The sequence below is a fragment of the Choloepus didactylus genome, chromosome 23, assembly GCF_015220235.1.
Source record: "Choloepus didactylus isolate mChoDid1 chromosome 23, mChoDid1.pri, whole genome shotgun sequence".
NCBI lineage: Eukaryota > Metazoa > Chordata > Mammalia > Pilosa > Megalonychidae > Choloepus > Choloepus didactylus.
Genome location: NC_051329.1, coordinates 11,512,896 through 11,532,964, shown reverse-complemented (window position 1 = coordinate 11,532,964; position 20,069 = coordinate 11,512,896). Strand labels below are relative to the sequence as shown.

At 38.5% G+C, this 20,069-nt stretch overlaps 1 protein-coding gene and 1 pseudogene across 6 annotated transcripts in view; both read right to left on the bottom strand.

Moving 5' to 3' along the window:
• MAPKAPK5 (MAPK activated protein kinase 5) overlaps positions 1–20,069 on the bottom strand; it is a 48,166-nt gene that overhangs the window by 10,129 nt on the left and 17,968 nt on the right. For all 6 annotated transcript variants that reach the window (XM_037817059.1, XM_037817053.1, XM_037817055.1 and 3 more), the window contains 3 exons: positions 4,493–4,573; positions 2,502–2,689; positions 569–689 (listed from right to left, as the gene is read on the bottom strand). In XM_037817059.1, coding sequence (XP_037672987.1) covers positions 569–689; positions 2,502–2,689; positions 4,493–4,573 — 390 coding nt within the window. The remainder of the gene's footprint in view (positions 1–568; positions 690–2,501; positions 2,690–4,492; positions 4,574–20,069) is intronic.
• On the bottom strand, positions 16,121–16,425 carry LOC119519429 (annotated as a pseudogene).

Genomic DNA, 20,069 nt, shown 5'->3' with positions numbered 1-20,069 from the left:
GGGTCTGTGATTTTTGCTCATGTTCTTTGCCACACTTGGGCACTTAAACTGTCTACTCAAATTCTTCAAGGCAGCTCATGACCAAAGATGTGAAACACCTCAGAGGTTGACTCACAGTAGTTAATAAATGTGATATCTTTTGCCTTTTCTTTAGGACACCTTCCCTGATTATACCCTCCTTCATACACATTCTCTTTTTCTGAATTCCATAGCATTCACAATTTAGTATGCAAAAATCTGACCAATGTATTCCCTTTTATTTCAAGTTTCTTGGTCTTGCCTTCCCAAACAGTCTTGTTTAAACTTGTTGTGGGAAAGACTGGCATCTTGTACTGCTCTCTGTTCCCAAACCCACTGGAGAAACATGGAGGATATTCCTTTGAGTGTTACCTTAGTGTGTTTAGGGCTTGTTCTGGACTTTTATGGAAAGAAGCTTATTGTTTCCGATTCTGATCCTCAGGAAACCAGAGATGTTTCTCTGGGAAAGACTGTGCTCTGTATTGCTTTGCCCTTAACCCCTTACCAAGTTGAGCCCCATTATTCCAACAAAATGAGCATCATTCAAAACCTTATCCATCATCAGTTGAGCGGAGGGCAGCACATTATCCAGGGCCTCAGTTGAGTTGAGCCAGGGGTGATCCAACACTCCCTCGATGGTGAGTCTTTCCTCTGGTTTGACCTTCAGGAGCCTATGAAGAAAAGGCCAATAAGCTGATGTGCATAATTGTTCCTGGGAAGCCAGATGAAGCTCCAGGATCCGGCTCTCTCCAGCTCCAGCATCTTCCTATAAGCCTAGGCTTCCTAGCTGCAGGGCAGGGATGGAATTCCAATCCCTAACCACTTGTCACACAGGTACTATGGCCTGAGGCAGTCCTTTCTATACTGGACAAGAGAAAAGGCTCACTCCAGTGATATCCAGACTGAGTTCTAGCCTTCAGTAAGGTAATCCCACATTTGGCTTATAGCTTTCAGAGAACTTGAATTTCCATAGTGATGTCTGTGGGACAGTGGACTTTAAAGGAACTCAGTGTGTTATTCTGGGTGATAGTGGCTTCAAAAGTAATTGAGGTGCCATGCCATTCTGAAAAATCAAGTTGTTACCCACAGTAAAACTCTAGATGTCACCACGTGGCAGGACATGAACCCTTTATTCCAGAGACATTCAGAAGCTAAAATCTGGAAGTCTCTGAAAAGAGGATAGCATTTCCTTCTAAGTCTAATGTGCTCCTGTGGTCAATCTGCTTTTCAATCAGACCCCTTCATGTCTGATCATGTAGATGTGATCCTAGCTCACTACAGCATGTCCCACGTACTTTCTACAGCACCTCCTTCCAACCCTACACTCTCCCATTCCAAATGTCAAGAGTTAGGGCAACATGCCCAATAGCTGTTTCAGGGTCTCTGCAACCTTCTGGATCATTCTGACCAAACTGCTTCAAATTCTAAAGGAAGGTTATTTAGAAAGGCATCCCCAGATAAAAAAAACATAATGAATGTTGCTCCTGGACAAGAAATATATTCTCTAGAAAACTAGCAAAGAACCACCTAGATGATATTGGAGTTTTGGTTAAGCAGCTGAGAATATACTATGAGTAACATGGGAAGGTAGATGGTGATTTAAACATTGTCCCCACTCCCGAAGAGTATTCTCTTGTATATTTTAGGAAATAGTCCCTCTTTATAGATCTAACCTTGTTTTTGTAAGGGACCAATCTCCAAAGAGAAATAGCTGTATTGTCAGGAGACAATTTTGGTACTGTCCTTCCACTACTCATCTTATCATGATACCGATAAAGAAACTGTGACGAAAAAGGAGAAAGAGTTAAGTCAAGACCAAGCAGTGGGAATACCAAAATAGTTCCTAAATCTGTTTACAACCCAGCCTCCCTCACAGTTGGGCAGAAAAAGCAAATAAACCTCAAATTTAGGTCTGACATTTTTCCTAGTCTTCCAGTTACCAAAGGATTTTGAATGTCAACTCTAACATCATCACTAGCCCTAATTCTTGCTACATCTTCCCATCTTACTATGTGTCAGGGCAACCAACTGGCATACCAGGCACCACACAGTAACATATTCCCAACACAGCCAAGGATTAAAAGCCAAAACAGTCATCATCATCTCAACACCCCCACTGAGCTCCAGGCATCACGTCAGTCCCGAATGACTAGCTTACATACAGGAAATAAGAGTGCACACCAGGAGGCTTGCACTTAGGGACTTCAGTGCCCACTGAGACACTGGCTAGGGAGGGACCAGGGTTCAAAATATTGGAAACATTCCAGAGATGCAACAGGAGATAGAAAAACTCCATTTTCACCAAGGAAGGCCACTGAGAACTCTCACTTCAAGCTCCTCAGGCTTTCTGTGATGCCAAGAAAGGAAGGAGCTTAACCAGGGAAACAAACACCAAGGGAAAGGCAAACTGCTTTTCTCTCCCAACCCTCTCTTGAGCTCTACCACTTCAATGTGCCTCCCTACCCAGCAGTTTGTGAACTCACTTTCTCACAACATCTTTGGCCATCTCTGAGATCTGGCTCCATTCTTCCTCTGGGAACTCAAAACTGCCTGTCATGATCTTTCTCCGCATGTCCTTTGGGATTGTCCGGCTATGGTGTTTGGAGTAAAAAGGAGGATATCCACATAGCATCACGTAGATAATCACCCCTAGGGACCACAAGTCACAGCTCTGAAAGCAAAAAGAAAATAATCACTCAGGGAAAAAGCAGAGCCACAAGGTAAGGCCCCCATGACAGGCCCAGAAACAGGCCCTGGCATATACAGGGCAATATCTCCAAGAATCATTTAACAGAGACTGGAAAGTTTCTTAAGAGAACTCACCTTTTTCTCCATACTTTCCATATGCCACCAATACTACATATATATACACTAGCATATAAGGCCAGGCTGGGGTAAAATAAGTAGTCATTTTTGTTCTACCTGCTTAGGCTCAAACTCTTATCTGATCCTTGGGTACAGTTGTAAAATACTTTGTCCCCAGCCGGAGAAGGAACAGCCATAAGCCATCTGGTTGTGTGAAAAATGTACTCTGTCAATCTGCGCATGACTGAGATTGCTGGAACAAAGCAGCTAAGACACAGACAGGTAGGCTGATTCCATAATACAGCACAGCCATTTCTTAAAGGCTACTTCTGGAGAAAACCCAAAGAAGTTTGGCACACCTTACAGAGAGGTACTGGAGGGAAGAGCAGGAGGTCTGAAAGCATTCCTTTGGCCATGAAGGTACTCACTGTGCCCATGTCCAAGGTCTCATAGCATTTGGGGAAAAGATATTCTGAAAGAAAGAAACTGCCTCCAACTACCATGTCTGCAGGATTAAGATGACACATAGCCTATAGTCACTGCATGATTATTGATAAAGAAAGGACTCCTGGTTTTAGTGTAGCTCCACCTGTCTTAGCAACTGGGTCCTCAGAAGCTTCAATTCAAGTCTCCTTTGAATTGCAGGACAGAAGCTATGTTTGCCTGAGAGGGGTGAATCAGTGAACCTGCCACTGTAGCCACACACTCCCCAACACACTAACATCTATGTGCTACTCTGAGAGAAGCTGGAAAATGGGCTGTTTCAGGTACTCTCTCCAGTGTTTCAGCATCATACTAGTGGACATTTGTGGATCACATGACCAATGCTATAGAACATAATTATAAAATTATAGAGGTGAGAAAAGATCTTAAAAATTACCTAGTTCAAATCCCTCAATTTAGAGAAGGGGAAACCGATACCTTGACAAGTTGTATCATCTCCAAGATGATCTGTCAAGAATGAAACTAAGTGGCTTAAACAAAGCCATGCAGCTGAATAGCTGGGGAGACTTTCAGAAAGGGTCTCCTAGTCTACTGCCTTCTAACCTCCTAAACTGTCTCCTTGTCATCCATATCCATTCTCAAATCCCCAAGCATAGTCATTTTTATTCTGCTCTACTTGGCAACTCCACAATCTGTTTCAAGAGGCCTTAAACCCCTTGTGTTTTAGAACAGCAATGCCTGATGTGTAGGCTACGGCTTAATCAGAACATAGAACGAGGTAACATTTATCAGGACTTGTTATACATCTTGGACACTGTTCTAATTTTGGTATTTTATGGGGTAAGAAAGAATGTTACCATAATGGACATGGAATATTCTATAGCTTCTGTATCCCAGAAATGGCCTCCATTTCAAAAAAGCAAAACAACCAAGTATTTTAAATATGATCACTGGACTGTACAGTGAGCCAAATAAATAAGCCCAACCTAGAGGTGATCATGGCCCTTGGTTCTTGCTACAAAAGCTAACTTGGTAAGAACCTTATTTCATATTTCATCAGACCAATACTTGAATTTCAAACACTTTTCTGTATGTGTGTGGCTGCTTCCAGACTTTGGGCAGGAATGTTAAGGAACAGAACTGACCACATTCCCGGGGGCCACAAATATTTTATAGGAGGAAAAATGTTCTAGCCAAGGAATGAAGACAGTATCTCTTCCCCTACCTTGTTATAAGTGTAGGGTGTTGGTGAGGTAGGTATGACGCCAGACTTCTCCTTCTGATGCCTTCTTTGTGCTTCCAGTACCTGTCAGAGCCAGGCCAAGAGGGAGGCTTTACTGAAAAGCATGCCACCAACGACTCGCAATTTGAGACAGACTGCTGGAAAGGCTGTAGTGGGTAATCAACTGGCAATCAACAATCAAAATAAAAGCTCCACTTAAGCACATTTTCAAAAACTATTTTTCCTTATTATAGTTAAGAATTTATCAATCAGTTTTGTGCACGGGCAGGATTAGTTTATAGAAATACAATGCTTCTTAAAAACACATTAACACAGGAAAAGATGCTAAGTGTCACCAGGGAAATGCAAATTAAAAATACAGTAATAAAAACAACCCATTCATCTGAATTTAAAATTAAAACAACTGACAATACCAAATGTATTAAGAACTCTCATAACATTTCTGGTGGGATGCAAATGGTACAGTCGTTATGGAAAACAATCTGCCAGTTTCTTATAAAGTTAACTTCTCTTACCATCTGACTCAGCAATCCCACTCCTAAGAAAAATGGAAACAATTCCCCATGCAAATAGATGTACATGAGTGTTCAAAGCAGCTTCCAAACTAGAAGGAACCCAAAAGTCAATCAACAGGTGAATGGATAAACATGCAAACTATGGTATATTTGTACAATGGAAAACTACTCAGCAGAAAAAATTAATGATACACAAAACAACATGGATGAATTTCAAATGCATTATACCATGTGAAAGAAGAAAGACTCAGAAAGCTTCACAGTATATGATTCCATTTATGAGATACTCTGGAAAAGGTGCAAGCATAGGAACAGAAAACCAAAGAGGATATACAAATGGCTAAAAAGCACATGAAAAGATGCTCAACGTCACTAGATGTAAGGAAATGCAAATCAAAACCACAATGAGACGCCATTTCACACCCACTAGAATGGCTACTATTAAAAAAAAACAAAAAATTACAAATATTGAAGAAGATGCAGAGAAATAGGAACAAGAACAAGCATTCATTTCTGGTGGGAGTGTAAAATGGTGCAGCCATTGTGGAAGACAGTTTGGCAATTCTTCAGAAAGCTAAGTATAGAATTACCATATAGCTCAGCAATTCCTCTACTAGGAAATACCCAAAAGAATTGAAAGCAGGGACTAGAAGAGGTATTTGCACCGTGATGTTCACTACAGCATTATTCACGATTTCCAAAAGATGAAAGCAACCCAAGTGTTTGTCAGCCAATGAATGGATAAACAAAATGTGGCATATACATACAATGGAATATTATTCCACATTAAAAAGGAATGAAGTTCTGGTTTATGTGACAGCATGGATGAACCTTAAAGACATCATGTTGAGTGAAATAAGTCAGACAAAAAAGGACAAATATTGTATGATCTCACTGACATGAAATAATTAGAATAAACAAACTCATATAGGCAGACTCTAGAATATAAGTTACCAGGGGCTGGGTTAGGGGTAGGGAATGGGGAGTTAATGTTTAATTTGTACTGCATTTCTATATTTGGGTTGATTAAAAAGTTCTGGAAATGGATGATGGTGATGGTAGCACAACATTGTAAGTTTAATTAACAGCATGGATTACACATTATATATGTGAAAATGGTTAAAAGGGGAAATTTTAGGTTGTATATATGTTACTAGAATAAAAATTGAAAGATAAAACATAGAACTGTACAACACAGTGAACCCTATTTTAAATGATGGACTATAGTTAATAGTACAATTATAAAAGTTTAAAAAAAGGATAAGTAAGTTTTCTTCAATGATAACAAATGTACTACACCGATACAAGATGTTAAAAATAGGGTGGTATATTGGAACTAAGTATTTGATGGATAATTGATCCGTAAACCCACAACTTCTCTAATAAATAAGTAAACAAAAATAAAAACAAACAAAACAAAATTTAAAAAAAGATAACTGATATTACCAAATTAGAAAATGTTTGTGCTTCAAAGAACATTAAGAACATTAACAGGAAAGTGAAAAGAAAACACACATAACAAGAGAAAACTTTTGCAAATCACATATAAGTAATCTGTATCTAGAATACATAAAGAATCACTACAATTCAATAATTAAAAGATAAACAATCCAATTTAAAATGGGCAAAGGATCTGAATAGACATTTCTCTAATAAACATATATCAATGGCCAAGAAGCCCATGAAAAGGAGTTCAACATCATTAGCCTTTAACAAAATGCAAATCAAAACCCCAATGAGATACCACTTCCACACCTACTAGGATGGCTAAAAAAATAACAATTGTTTAAAAAAAAAAAGTGAAAATTACAGGTGCTGGCAAGGATATGGAGAAACTGGAACTCTCAGACATTGCTGGTCAGAATGTAAAATGGTGCAGTCACATTGGAAAAGAGTTTGGCAGTTCAGCAAAAGGTTAAATGCACAATTGCCACATGATCCAGCATTTGCACTCCTAGTTATATATACCCAAGAGAAATTAAAACACTTTCCACACAAAAACTGTATACAAATGTTCACAGCAGCATTATTCATGACAACCAAAAAGTGGAAACAACCCAAATGTCCACCAACTGATGAATGAAGACAACCTATCCAGACTGTGGGATGCTGCTAAAGCAGTATGAGAAACTGATAGCATTTAATGCCTATATTAGAAAAAGTTTCAAATTAATGACTTCATCTTCCATATTAGGAAACTACAAAAGAAGAACAATTAAATTGAAAGTAGTCAGAAGAAAGGAAACGATAAGATTAAGGCAGAAATCAAACTGTAAACAGAAAAACAATAGGAAAGCAATGAAACCAAAAGCTGATTCTTCGATAAGATTAATAAAACTGATACTAATTAGGGGAAAAAGAGAGAACAGCAATATCAGGAATGAGAGAGGTAACATCATTACAGATTATATGGATATATGAAAAATAATAATATGCAAATAAATTTGACCCTGAAAAAACAACTTAAACAGCTTGAAAGAAAAAAGTTACCAAAGCTCTTCCAAGAAGAAACAGATAATCTGAAGAGCCCTACATCTATTAAAGCAAACTCAGAGTTCCTGGAAGATGGCGGAGTAGGTGAGGCAGAACAGACTTTTAACTAGAGAGGGACCAGAGGATACCAGGGACAGTACATGGTGGAGACACAGACAAAAAACAGAAGAGTGCCGGCGACTTAAGGACTGTGGTGAGTTTGTTCCCAGCGACTGCCCCCACCCTCAGGAGGGCAGCGGCAAGACCCCCGCCAACCAAGGGAGTAAGCAGCAGCTCTGCACCTACTGTGCACCTAACTTGACAGTTTGCTAGGGAGGTGATCCTTGACAACCAGACATCAGGGAGCTCCCATGAGGGAACCCGGCAGGCAACATCTACTCTCTCCCCAAGGAAGTTGGGGGGGGGGGGGGGATGCAGTGGCAAGTGGCCGGGAAGGGAGAGGCCCATACTGATAATCAGGAGCCCCTCCCACACCCCAGAGACTCGCAGGTGAACAGGAGGCAGGGAGCGGACAGGCAGGGCCTACGTTCCATCTGTGGGGGCCCCTGAGTGGACACTCTGCCTACCTGCTCAGGGGCCAGTGGCAGCTCCAAGACAGACAATCCCCAGGGCACATGCAGATCCAGTGCACTGATTGGTTCCCAACTGGGTTTGGAATCCACCCACCATACAGGAGAAGTTTGGGGAAGATCTACTTGAGAGCACCATCTGCTGGTAGGTTAAGGAAACTGCACTCCAGCAGCTGTATCTCCAGAGCACCACCTGCTGTAGGACTGGGAAACTGCACTCCAGCAAGCTATAGCTCTACCAAATTATATATAAATGCTCAAATAATCCTGCATTTCCCAAAATAACCCTATCAAGAAAAGCAAATGCTCCAAAGCCAACAGAAAATTACAAAGCACTTAAAGAATCTAGAAGATAAGGAAAAGCCAAACAAACAAATTAAAAAGCTGGAAGAGACAAATTTGGAGCAATTAATTAAAGTACAAACAAATCTCCAGAACAACTTCAACAAGACGGCTGAAGACATAAAGGAAATCAAGAAGACTCTACAAGAGCAAAAAGAAGAATCTGAAAGAGTAAATAAAAAAACACCAGACCTTATGGAAATAAAAGACACTGTGGATCAAATTAAAAATACACTAGACACACAGAGTAGGTTTAAAGAGGCAGAAGAAAGGATAAATGAACTAGAGGACAGATTAATTGAATGTGAGCCAACAAAAGAACAAATGGGAAAAAAATTTGAAAAATTTGAAATGGATCTCATGATGGACAACATGAAGTGAACAAATATAAAGAACCATTGGTGTCCCAGAAGGAGAAGGGTAAAGGGCTAGAAAGAGTGTTTCAAGACATACTGGAGGAAAACTTGCCAAACCTTCTAAATGACATAAATATGCAAATCAAAGATGCCCAACAAAGTCCAAATAGAATAAATCCAAATAAACCAACTCCGAAACATATACTGATTAGATTGTCAAATGCTGAAGAGAATGGAAAACTTCTGAAAACAACAATAGAGACCTGAGAGAAGTGATTCACCACATACAAAGGAAACAACATAAGAGTGAGTACTGACTACTTAGCAGGAGCATGGAAGCAAGAAGGCAGTGGTATGACACATTTCATTTTCTGAAGAGAAAAACTGCCAGCCAAGAATTCTTTATCCAGCAAAACTCTCCTTCAAAATTGACAGAGAGAGAACCAGACCCCAGAGCCTGGGGGAACACAGCCATACCTCCTCACACCAGTCAAGCATTATAGGCTAACAGGCGTCACCTGCTGGGCAGAAAAGCACACTGACCCGAGGCATCAAAGGGTGGAGCAATTTTCTAAGACACACCCACAGGGAAACCAGATACTGAATATTGCTTCCCTCTGGGACCTGAGCCTGTTCTGGTCTGGGAAAACCTGAGTTGGATAACCAAGGAAACCATGCCTAGACAACAGAAAATTACAACCTACACTAAGAAAAACAAAGTTATGGCCCAGTCAAAGGAACAAACGTACACTTCAACTGAGATACAGGAATTTAAACAACTAATGCTAAATCAATTCAAAAAGTTTAGAGAAGATATCGCAAAAGAGATAGAGGCTGTAAAGGAAAGCACTGGGCATGTATACGGCAGAAATCAAAAGTTCAAAAAAACTACTAGTAGAATCTATGGAAATGAAAGGCACAACACAAGAGATGAAAGACACAATGGAAACATACAACAGCAGATCTCAAGAGGCAGAAGAAAACACTCAGGAACTGGAGAACAAAACACCTGAAAGCCTACACGCAAAGGAGCAGATGGAGAAAAGAATGAAAAAATATGAGCAACGTCTGCGGGAACTCAAGGATGAAACAAAGTACAATAATGTACGTATCATTGGTGTCCCAGAAGAAGAAGAGAAGGGAAAGGGGGCAGAAGCAATAATAGAGGAAATAATTAATGAAAATTTCCCATCTCTTATGAAAGACATAAAATTACAGATCCAAGAAGCACAGCGTACTCCAAACAGAAGAGATATGAATAGGCCTACGCCAAGACACTTAATAATCAGATTATCAAATGTCAAAGACAAAGAGAGAATCCTGAAAGCAGCAACAGAAAAGCGATCCATTACATACAAAGGAAGCTTAATAAGACTATGTGCGGATCTGTCAGCAGAAACCATGGAGGCAAGAAGGAAGTGGTGTGATATATTTAAGATATTGAAAGAGAAAAACCACCAACCAAGAATCCTGTATCCAGCAAAGCTGTCCTTCAAATATGAGGGAGAGCTCAAAATATTTTCTGACAAACAGACAATGAGAGACTTTGTGAACAAGACACCTGTCCTACGGGAAATACTAAAGGGAGCACTACAGGGTGACAGAAGACAGGAGTGCGTGGTTTGGAACACAACTTTGGGAGATGGTAGCACAACAATGGAAGTACACTGAACAAAGGTAACTATGAATACGGTTGAGAGAGGAAGGTGGGGAGCATGTGAGATACCAGAAGAAAGAAGGAAAGATAAAGACTGGGACTGTGTAACTTGGTGAAATCTAGAGTATTCAACAATTGTGATAAAATGTACAAATAAGGTCTTGTATGAGGGAGAACAAGCAAATGTCAACCTCGCAAGGTGTTAAAAATGGGGAGGCATTGGGGGAGGGATGCAGTCAGCATAAACTAGAGACTGTAACTAATAGAATCATTGTATTATGCTTCCTTTAATGTAACAAAGGTGATATACCAAGGTGAATGCAGATAAGAAGGGGGGATAGGGGAGGCATGTTAGACACTTGACATTGGTGGTATTGTCTGATTCTTTATTCTACTTTGATTTAAGGTTATTTTTCCTTTTGCTGCTTCCTAGCTGTCATTTTTTTTTCCTCTTTCTTTTGCCTCTCTACCTTCTTTGACTCTCCCTCCTGCCTTGTGGAAGAAATGTAGATGCTCTTATATAGATAGTGGTGAAGGTGGTGAACACATAAATGTATGACCATGCAGAGAACCATCGATTATTTACTTGGGATGGAATGTATGGTGAGTGAACAAAACCATATTAAAAAAAAAAATGGGTTGATGACAAAACCTCGAGGGCAATATACTGAGTGAAATAAGCCAGACACATTAGGACAATTATTGCAGGGTCTCACTGATAGGAACTAATTATAATATGTAAACTCATAGGCATGAAATATAAGGTACCAAGATATAGGACGAGGCTTAAGAATGGGGAGTGGTTGCTTAGTATGAGCAGAATGTTCAATTAGGACGAACTTAAATGTTTGGAAATGAACAGGGGTGTTGGTAGCAAGATGTGAGAATAACTAACAGTGCCAAATGGTGTGTGAATGAGGTGGAAAGGGGAAGCTCAGAGTCATATATGTCACCAGAAGGAAAGTTGGAGGTCAAAAGATGGGAATGTATAAAACTGAATCCTATGGTGGGCAATGTCCATGATCAACTGCACAAATACTAGAAATCACTTCCATGAACCGGAACAAATGTATGACAATACAATTAGAAGTTAATAATAGAGGGGCATGTAGGGAAGAACTATATACCTATTACAAACTATATACTACAGTTAGTAGCATTTCAACATTTTTTCATAAACAGTAACAAATGTACTATATCAATACTAAGAGTCAACAATTGAGGGGGGTTGGTTAGGGATAGGGGAGGATTAGAGTTTCCTTTTCTTTTTTTCTTTTTTCATCTTTCACTTTATTTCTTGTCTGGAGTAATGAAAAGTTTCTAAAAATTGAACAAAAATTAAGTGTGATGGATGCACAGCTGTATGAGGGTACCTAGGGGCAAGTGATTGTACACTTTGGATCTTTGGATAATTGTATGGTATCTGAACAATCTCAATAAAAATGAAAAAAAAAAATTGACAGAGAGTTTAAAATTTTCACAGACGAACAAATGCTGAGAGAATTTGTTAACAAGAGACCTGCCCTGCAAGAAATATTAAAGGGAGCTCTACCAGCTGAGAAAAAAAGAAAGGAGAGAGAGGTTTGGAGAAGAGCACAGAACTGAACTGTATTAGTAAGGCTAACTTAAAGGAAAAAAGAGAGGGGGAAAAAAACAGATCTAACAATTAAAAACCAAAGGATAAGATGGCTGGTTCAGGAACTTCCTTCACAGAGATAGCTTTGAATGTGAATGGATTAAGCTCTCCAATTAAAAGATACAGACTGGAAGAATGGATTAAAAAGTATGACCCATTGATATGCTGTTTACAGAGACTCATGTTAGACACACAGAGACTGAAAGTGAAAGGATGGAAAAAGATATTCTACACAAGTTGCTACCAAAAGAAAGCTGGGTAGCTATACTAATAGTGGACAAAATAGACTTTAAATGCAAAGATGTCATAAGAGACAAAGAAGGACACTATATATTAATAAAAGGGATAATTCACCAAGAAGAAATAACAATCATAAATGTTTATGCACCCAATCAGGGAGCTCCAAAGTACATGAAAAAAACAATGGCTAAACTGAAGGGAGCAATAGACATGTCTACAATAATAGTGGGAGACTTCAATATACCACTCTCCTCTATAGACAGAACAACTAAACAGAGGACCAATAGGGAAATTGAAAACCTAAACAATATGATAAATGAATTAGACGTAACAGATATATATAGATCATTACATCCCAAAGTACCAGGATACACATTCTTCTCTAGTGCCCATGGAACGTTCTCCAGGATTGATCATATGCTGGGGCATAAAACAAGTCTCAATAAATTTAAAAAGACTGAAATTATTCAAAGCACATCTTCTGACCATAATGGAATGCAACTAGAAATCAACCTCCACCAAAGAACCAGATTTTTCACAAATACATGGCGGTTAAACAATACACTCCTAAACAACCAGGGGGTCAAAGAAGAAATTGCAAGAGAAATTGCTAAATATATAGAGACGAATGAAAAGGAGAACACAACATATCAAAACCTATGGAATGCAGTGATGGTGGTGCTGAGAGGGAAAAGTATAGCTGTAAAAGCATATATCAAAAAGCAAGAAAGAGCTAAAACAAAAGACCTAACTGAACAACTGAAGAGGCTAGAGAATGATCAGCAAACTGACCCTAAAGCAAGTAGATGAAAAGAAGTAGCAAAGATTAAAGCAGAAATAAAAAGCTGGAAAAAAATAGAAAGAATACATAAAACCAAAAGTTAGTTCTTTGAAAAGATCAACCAGATTGACAAACCCTTAGCTAGACTGACCAAAGTCAAAAAGAGAGAAGACCAAAATAAACACAATCAGAAATGAGAAGGGGATAATTACTACAGATCCTGAAGAAACGTAAAACATCGTAAGAGGATACCATGAACAACTGTATATCAACAAGCTAGACGATTTAGAGGAAATGGACAATTCCCTGGAAACACACGAATGACCTAGACTGACCCAAGAAGAAACAGAAGACCTCAACAAACCAATCACAAGCAAAGAGATCCAATCCGTCATCAAAAATCTACCTAGAAATAAAAGCTCAGGGCCAAATGGCTTCACAGGAGAATTCTGCCAAATTTTCCAAAAGAAATTGACACCATTCCTGCTCAAACGCTTTCAAAAAACTAAAGAAAAAGGAACACTACCTAATTCATTTTATGAAGCTAATATCACTTTGATACCAATAACCTAAAAAATCCTAAACAAAATACTTGCAAATCAAAACCAAAGGCACATTCAAAGAATTATACACCACAACCAAGTGGGGTTCATTCCTGGTATGCCAGGGTGGTTCAGCGTAAGAAAATCAATTAATGTAATTCAACATATTAACAAATCAAAAGGGAAAAATCAAATGGTCATCTCAATAGACGATGAAAAAGCATTGACAAAATTAAAGATCCCTTTTTGAAAAAAACACTTCAAAAGGCAGGAATTGAGGGAACCTTCCTCAATATAATAAAAGGCATATATGAAAAATCCACAGCCAGCATAGTACTCAATGGTGAGAGGCTGAAAGCCTTCCCCCTAAGATTGGGAACGAGACAAGAATGCCCACTGTCACCTCTATTATTCAACATTGTGCCAGAAGTGCTAGTCAGAGCAATTTACCAAAGCAAAGACATAAAAGGCATCCAGATTGGAAAGGAAGAAGTAAAACTATCATTATTTGCAGATGATATGATCTTATATTTGAAAAATCCTGAGAATTTGACCACAAAGCTACTTAAGTTAATAAACAAATGCAGCAGAGTGGCGGGATAGAAGACTAATGCACATAAGTCAATAATGTTTCTTTGCACTAGTATTGACCTAACTGAAGTAAAAAAAAAAAAAAAAAAAAAAAAAAAATTCCATTCACAATACAACAACAAAAAAATCAAGTACCTAAGAATAAACTTAACCAAGGATGTAAAAGACCTCTACACAAAAAATTACAAAATTCTATTACAAGAAATAAAAAAGGATCTAAATAGGTGGAAAAATATTCTGTGCTTGTGATGGTTAGGTTCATGTGTCAATTTGGCCAGGTGATGGTGCCCAGGTGTCTGGTCAAGCAAGCATTGGCCTAACCATTACTGCAAGAACATTTCATGGCTGGTTAATAAACCAGAAGTCTGCTTTATTAAATTATCAGTCAACTGACTGCATCTGTGGCTGATTACGTCTATGATCAACTAAAGGAGTGTCTTCCATAACGAGAGAATCCAATCAGTTGGATTTAATCCAATCACTTGAAGACTTTTATGGGAGAAGAGAGAGAATCTTCACTTCTTTGGCTAGCCAGTGTCTCTGAGGAGTTCACTGAACATCTTCACTGGAGTTGCCAGTTCTCTGCCTACCCTATGGAATTTGGACTCGTGCATCCTGCTCCACTGAATTTGGACTCACGCATCCCCATAGTTGTGTGAGACACTTTTATAAAATCCTGTCTTTACAGATATCTGTTTCCCTAGAGAACCCTAACACAGTGCTCATGGACAGGAAGACTAAACATTAAGATGTCAGTTCTACCCAAACTTATCTACAGATTCTACTCAATTCCAATCCAAAATTCCAACAGCCTACTTTGCCAACTTTGAAAAGCTAGTTATCAAATATCTTTGGAAGGGAAAGGGGCCTCGAATTGCCAAAACACCTTAAAAAAGAAGAATAAAGTGGGAGGACTTACACTTCCAGATTCTGAAGCTTACTTTAAAGCTAGAGTGGTCAAAACAGTATGGTATTGGCATAAAGATATACATATTGATCAATTTAATGGAATTGAAAGTTCAGAAATAGACCCCCAGATATATGGTTGACTGATTTTTGTTGTTATTTCTATTTATTTCTCTTTTTTGGGGGGAAGAGGGCTGTCAAAAAGTTTGGTTTCTGCTTCAAAGAGCTTTCCCAAGGAATGGTTATTCATTTTCATGACATGTCATCATGGATAAATACTGTTCTGTCTTTCACAACAGTCTGAATTCAAGGTAATGTGTGTATATGTGTTGTGAAATACGGTGCAAGCATCTGGACACTTGAGGGGTTATTTGTAGTTCTTGTTCTTATATGAAAGGAACTGGTACTCTGGCTTCAGAACAAATTTTAAAAATCACAAATTCAACGTGTCTTTGATTTGAGTATGGGCTAATTGCTAGGGGACCATTCAGCAATAATGATCTCAAATATTTAAATACCCTGTGAAACTTCAATTAATTAAGGGACTGCTGATTCTAAGAACTATGCAACCAATAAAGGAATGAGGTAAGGATTATTAGCCTAGATGCCAAGTTCAGAGCAAAATATCAATAATCTTCTGACCTTTGTAACATCCATAAACTGGAGGGAGGGGAAGTAAGAATTATATGAATAATATTAAATAAAAAGTGCCTACAGAACTGGAAACATTTTTTCATTAATTTGCACTTATTCCAATTTGATAAAATGCTTGTAAGGAAAATAACAACTTAAGGCAGAAGACTAGTTAAATTTTTGCTGTTCAGAACTTCTTGAGAGTAAAAGAATGAATACCAATCAACTTCCCTGGTTTAAATTTAATCATTTCTCTTAAAACAAGCTATTTTAAACTTAAACATCTATGTTATGCCTTAAAAATTCAAAGCAGAAAATAAAATATTGAAAGCCAGAAATTTCAGTACAGCTAGACAGTTGTTTGCTTGTAGTTTTTGGTATCCAAAATCTTTTTTCCACACATTGCACAGATGCTGTTTTTATAGGCACAGTCCTGACAGTAATGAGAACCTGGTTGGTGAACAGAATATCTACAAATTCTGCAAGTGGAGAATTTATTCTTTCCAGATCAATCAAATCTTGCTTTTTCTGATATCAAACCTTTGTTTTCATTCAGTTTCTTTCACCACTTTCTGTGGTATTCCTTGCACCATCTTTCCAAGTATCTGGAGTGATGACAGCACCAAGTCTCTTTGGACATTTCTTGCATACCATCTTTTTGCCGACAGTTCTCTTAGCGGAAGTCTCGACTGATTTTTGATAAGGACCCCAAATCCACTGAACTGGGACAGAACAGTGTCTTCAACAAATGGGGCTGGGAGAACTGGATAGCCATAACCAAAAGAATGAAAGAGGACCCCTACCTCACATCCTATACAAAAACTAATTCAAAGTAGCTCAAAGACCTCAATATAAGAGATAGTACCATAGAACTCCTAGAAGATAATGTAGGGAAACATCTTCAAGACCTATACTAGGAGGTCACTTCTTAGACCTTACACCCAAAGCACAAACAATGAAAGAAAAAAATAGATAAATATGAACTCTTCAAAATTAAAAACTTCTGTACCTCAAAGGAATTTGTCAAAAAGGTGAAGAGGCAGCCAACTCAATGGGAGAAAATATTTGGGGACTGATTATCTTGCCTATATAAAGAAATCCTACAATTCAACAACAGTAGTACAAACAGCCCAATTATAAATGGGCAAAAGATATGAAAAGGTATTTTTCTGAGGAGGAAATACAGATGGCTAAACAGCACATGAAAAAAAATGTTCATCTTCACTAGCTATTAGGGAAATGCAAATGAAAAGCACAACGAGATACCATCTCACACCAATAAGAATGGCTGCCATTAAACAAACAGGAAACAATAAATGCTGGAGAGGATGTGGAGAAACTGGAACTCTTCTTCATTGCCAGTAGGAATGTATAATGGTAGAACCACTGTGGAATACAGTTTGGCAGTTTCTCAGAAAACTAGATATTGAATTACCGTACGATCTGGCAATTCCACTTCTCGATATATACCCAGATTTGAAAGCAGTGACACGAACAGACATTTGTACACCGATGTTCACAGCAGCATTGTTCACAGTTGCCAAGAGATGGAAACAATCCAAGTGTCCTTCAACAGACTAGTAGATAAGCAAAATGTGATATATATACACACTATGGAATACTATGCAGCAGTAAAAAGCAACAAGGTCCTGAAACATATGGCAACATGTTGAACCTTGAAGATATAATTCTGAGTGAAATAAGTCAGACACAAAAGGAGAGATAGTATATGTTACCACTTCTGTGAACTCTCTGAAAAATTTAAAATCAATGTCTTATAATGTAGAATACTGGGGAGCTAGTGATAGAAGCTAGTAAGGGGGAATGATAATCTAATATGTTTAGATATGTTAATGATGGTGAATTCAAAGGTATGGTAATAGAAGGGGTGACGATTATTTGTTAATGAAATTATAAGTATCAGAGCTATAATGAAGGTGAATAGGATTGAAAGGGGTTGTTTAAAGGCATGTTTCCCACAGATCAGCACAATTATAGACAGGTGCTTTCATGATATACTGCTAAGGTATGACACTAGCACAGAGAGTTGGCAACAGAAGGGTATATGAGAAAAATCTACATGTTGCATACTAGAGACTATAATTAATGGGAATACTATACTAGTACTACACAAATACTAGGGACAAATTATTAAGGGCTGACGAGCTACGAGATGTTTTAGGTCATAATCAAATTTCTGGGACTTCTGTTTCTGTCTAGGGTGAGCATCATGCCACCCTGATAGCAAAGAAAAGCTGTATAAATTACAAAATCATCACTTTTCTTGAACACATTAGAGATCTGAGGTCTCGGGGCAGCCATGCATTGTGAAATCTTAAGGAAATCTTAAGGCCCTTCCAAGGAGAGACAGGAAACAAGTACTGGCTCACCTGTGACAAAGCCCAAAAGGCATGCTATACCAGGGAGTACAAAGAATTCAGCTAAATTTTTAACAAATTGCTAAAGGCAAATTGTGGGCTTGCATGAGAGTTCAGTCCCCCAAAAGTCACAAAAACAAGGGGAGTTCATGCCCATTTACAAGCTCTTCTTTACAGACCTCCACCAGATGCCCATGTGAAAGACTGAGGTCACGGTATGAGACCGGAGAACATCTCCCTCGGTGATGGAGACCTGGAGGAGAGCAGCGGCTACTATGGAAAAGCATGAATCTCTGCCTAGACCTTCCCCCTACAGCATGAAAGCCCTAATACACTGTGAGAGGGGCAGCAAACTCTATCTCCCCTACCCCCCAACAACAGGACATAGGTGAAGACCTGCTGCTGCTGAAAAAAAGGGTAAAGGAGAAAAACTGCCACTTCTGGGGGAGTGGTAGGAAGCAGTCCCTAGTAAGGGACATAGGACGGTCAGAGACAGAGAGATTGGAAGACACCAGGCTGCTGGCTTAGAAGACAGGGGAAGGGGCCATAAGCCAAAGAATGTACACAGTCTCTAAAAGTTGGAAAAGGCAAGGGAACAGACTCCCCCCTAGAGCCTCCAGAATGAACACAGCCCCATCAACAGCTTGATTTTAGCTCAGTGACAATCATTTCAGACTTTTGACCTCCAGAACTGTAAGATAATAAATGTGTGTTGTTTGAAGCCACTAAGTTTGTGGCAATTTGTTACAGTGCTGTAAGAAATTAATACAACATATATATGATAAAAAACTTGTATCCAGAATATATGAAGAATTCTTATTCCTCAGTTATAAGACAAACAAACCAACAACTGTAATTTTAAAAATGGGAAAATACACACCTGGAAAAATGTTCAGCAATAGTAGCCACCAGGAAATTGCTATGACTAAATCCATCATGAGATAATACTACATACCTAATAAAATAACTAAAATAACACTGACAAACATGAGGTACTGGTAAGAAATGTACAATGGTAAAGTCATTTTGGAAAAAGAAACTTACCTAAGGGGGGGTGGGGTGGGGTGGGAAACAGGTCCCCCAAAACTTGTAAATGAATGTTCATCGCTGATTTATCCGTAATAACCAAAAACTGGAAAAACCCAAAACGTCCATCGGTTGATGAATGGATAAACAAAAGTGGTATACCCATACGATGGAACACTGCTTAGCAATAAAAAGGAACAAACTACTGATACATGTAGCACCATGGATGAATCTTAAAATCATGCTGAGCTACCTACCTCAAACCATATACAAAAATTAAATCAATCAACAACTTAAATTCAAGAACTAAAACCATAAAACTCTCAGAAGAAAACGAGGGAAAATCTTCAGGACCTTGTATTTGGCAATGAATTCTTAGACATGATACCGAATGCATAAGCAACAAAAGAAAAAAATGAATTAGACTTTATCAAAATTTAAAACTTTTGCGGATCAAAGGACATTACCAAGAAAGAGAAAAGACAACCTACAGAATGAGAAAAGAGTTGAAAATCATAAATCTCATAAGGGTTTAATATCCATAATATATAAAGCACTCCTACAACTCAACAACAAAAAGGCAAACAACCCAATTTAAAAATAGACAAGAGACTTGACTTTTCTCCAAACAAGAGATACAAATGGCCAATAAGCACACATCACTAGTCATTAGGGAAATGCAAATAAGAAACCTCAGTGAGATACCACTTCATCCACACTAGGATGGCTATTATTTAAAAAACAAAAAATAACAAGTGTTGGCGAGGATATGGAAAATTTGAGACTCTCATGCATTGCTGGTAGGAATAAAAATGGTGCAGCTGCTATTGAAAGCCCACAGTTTGGTGGTTCCTCAGTAAGTTAAATATATAATTACCATGTGACCCAGCAATT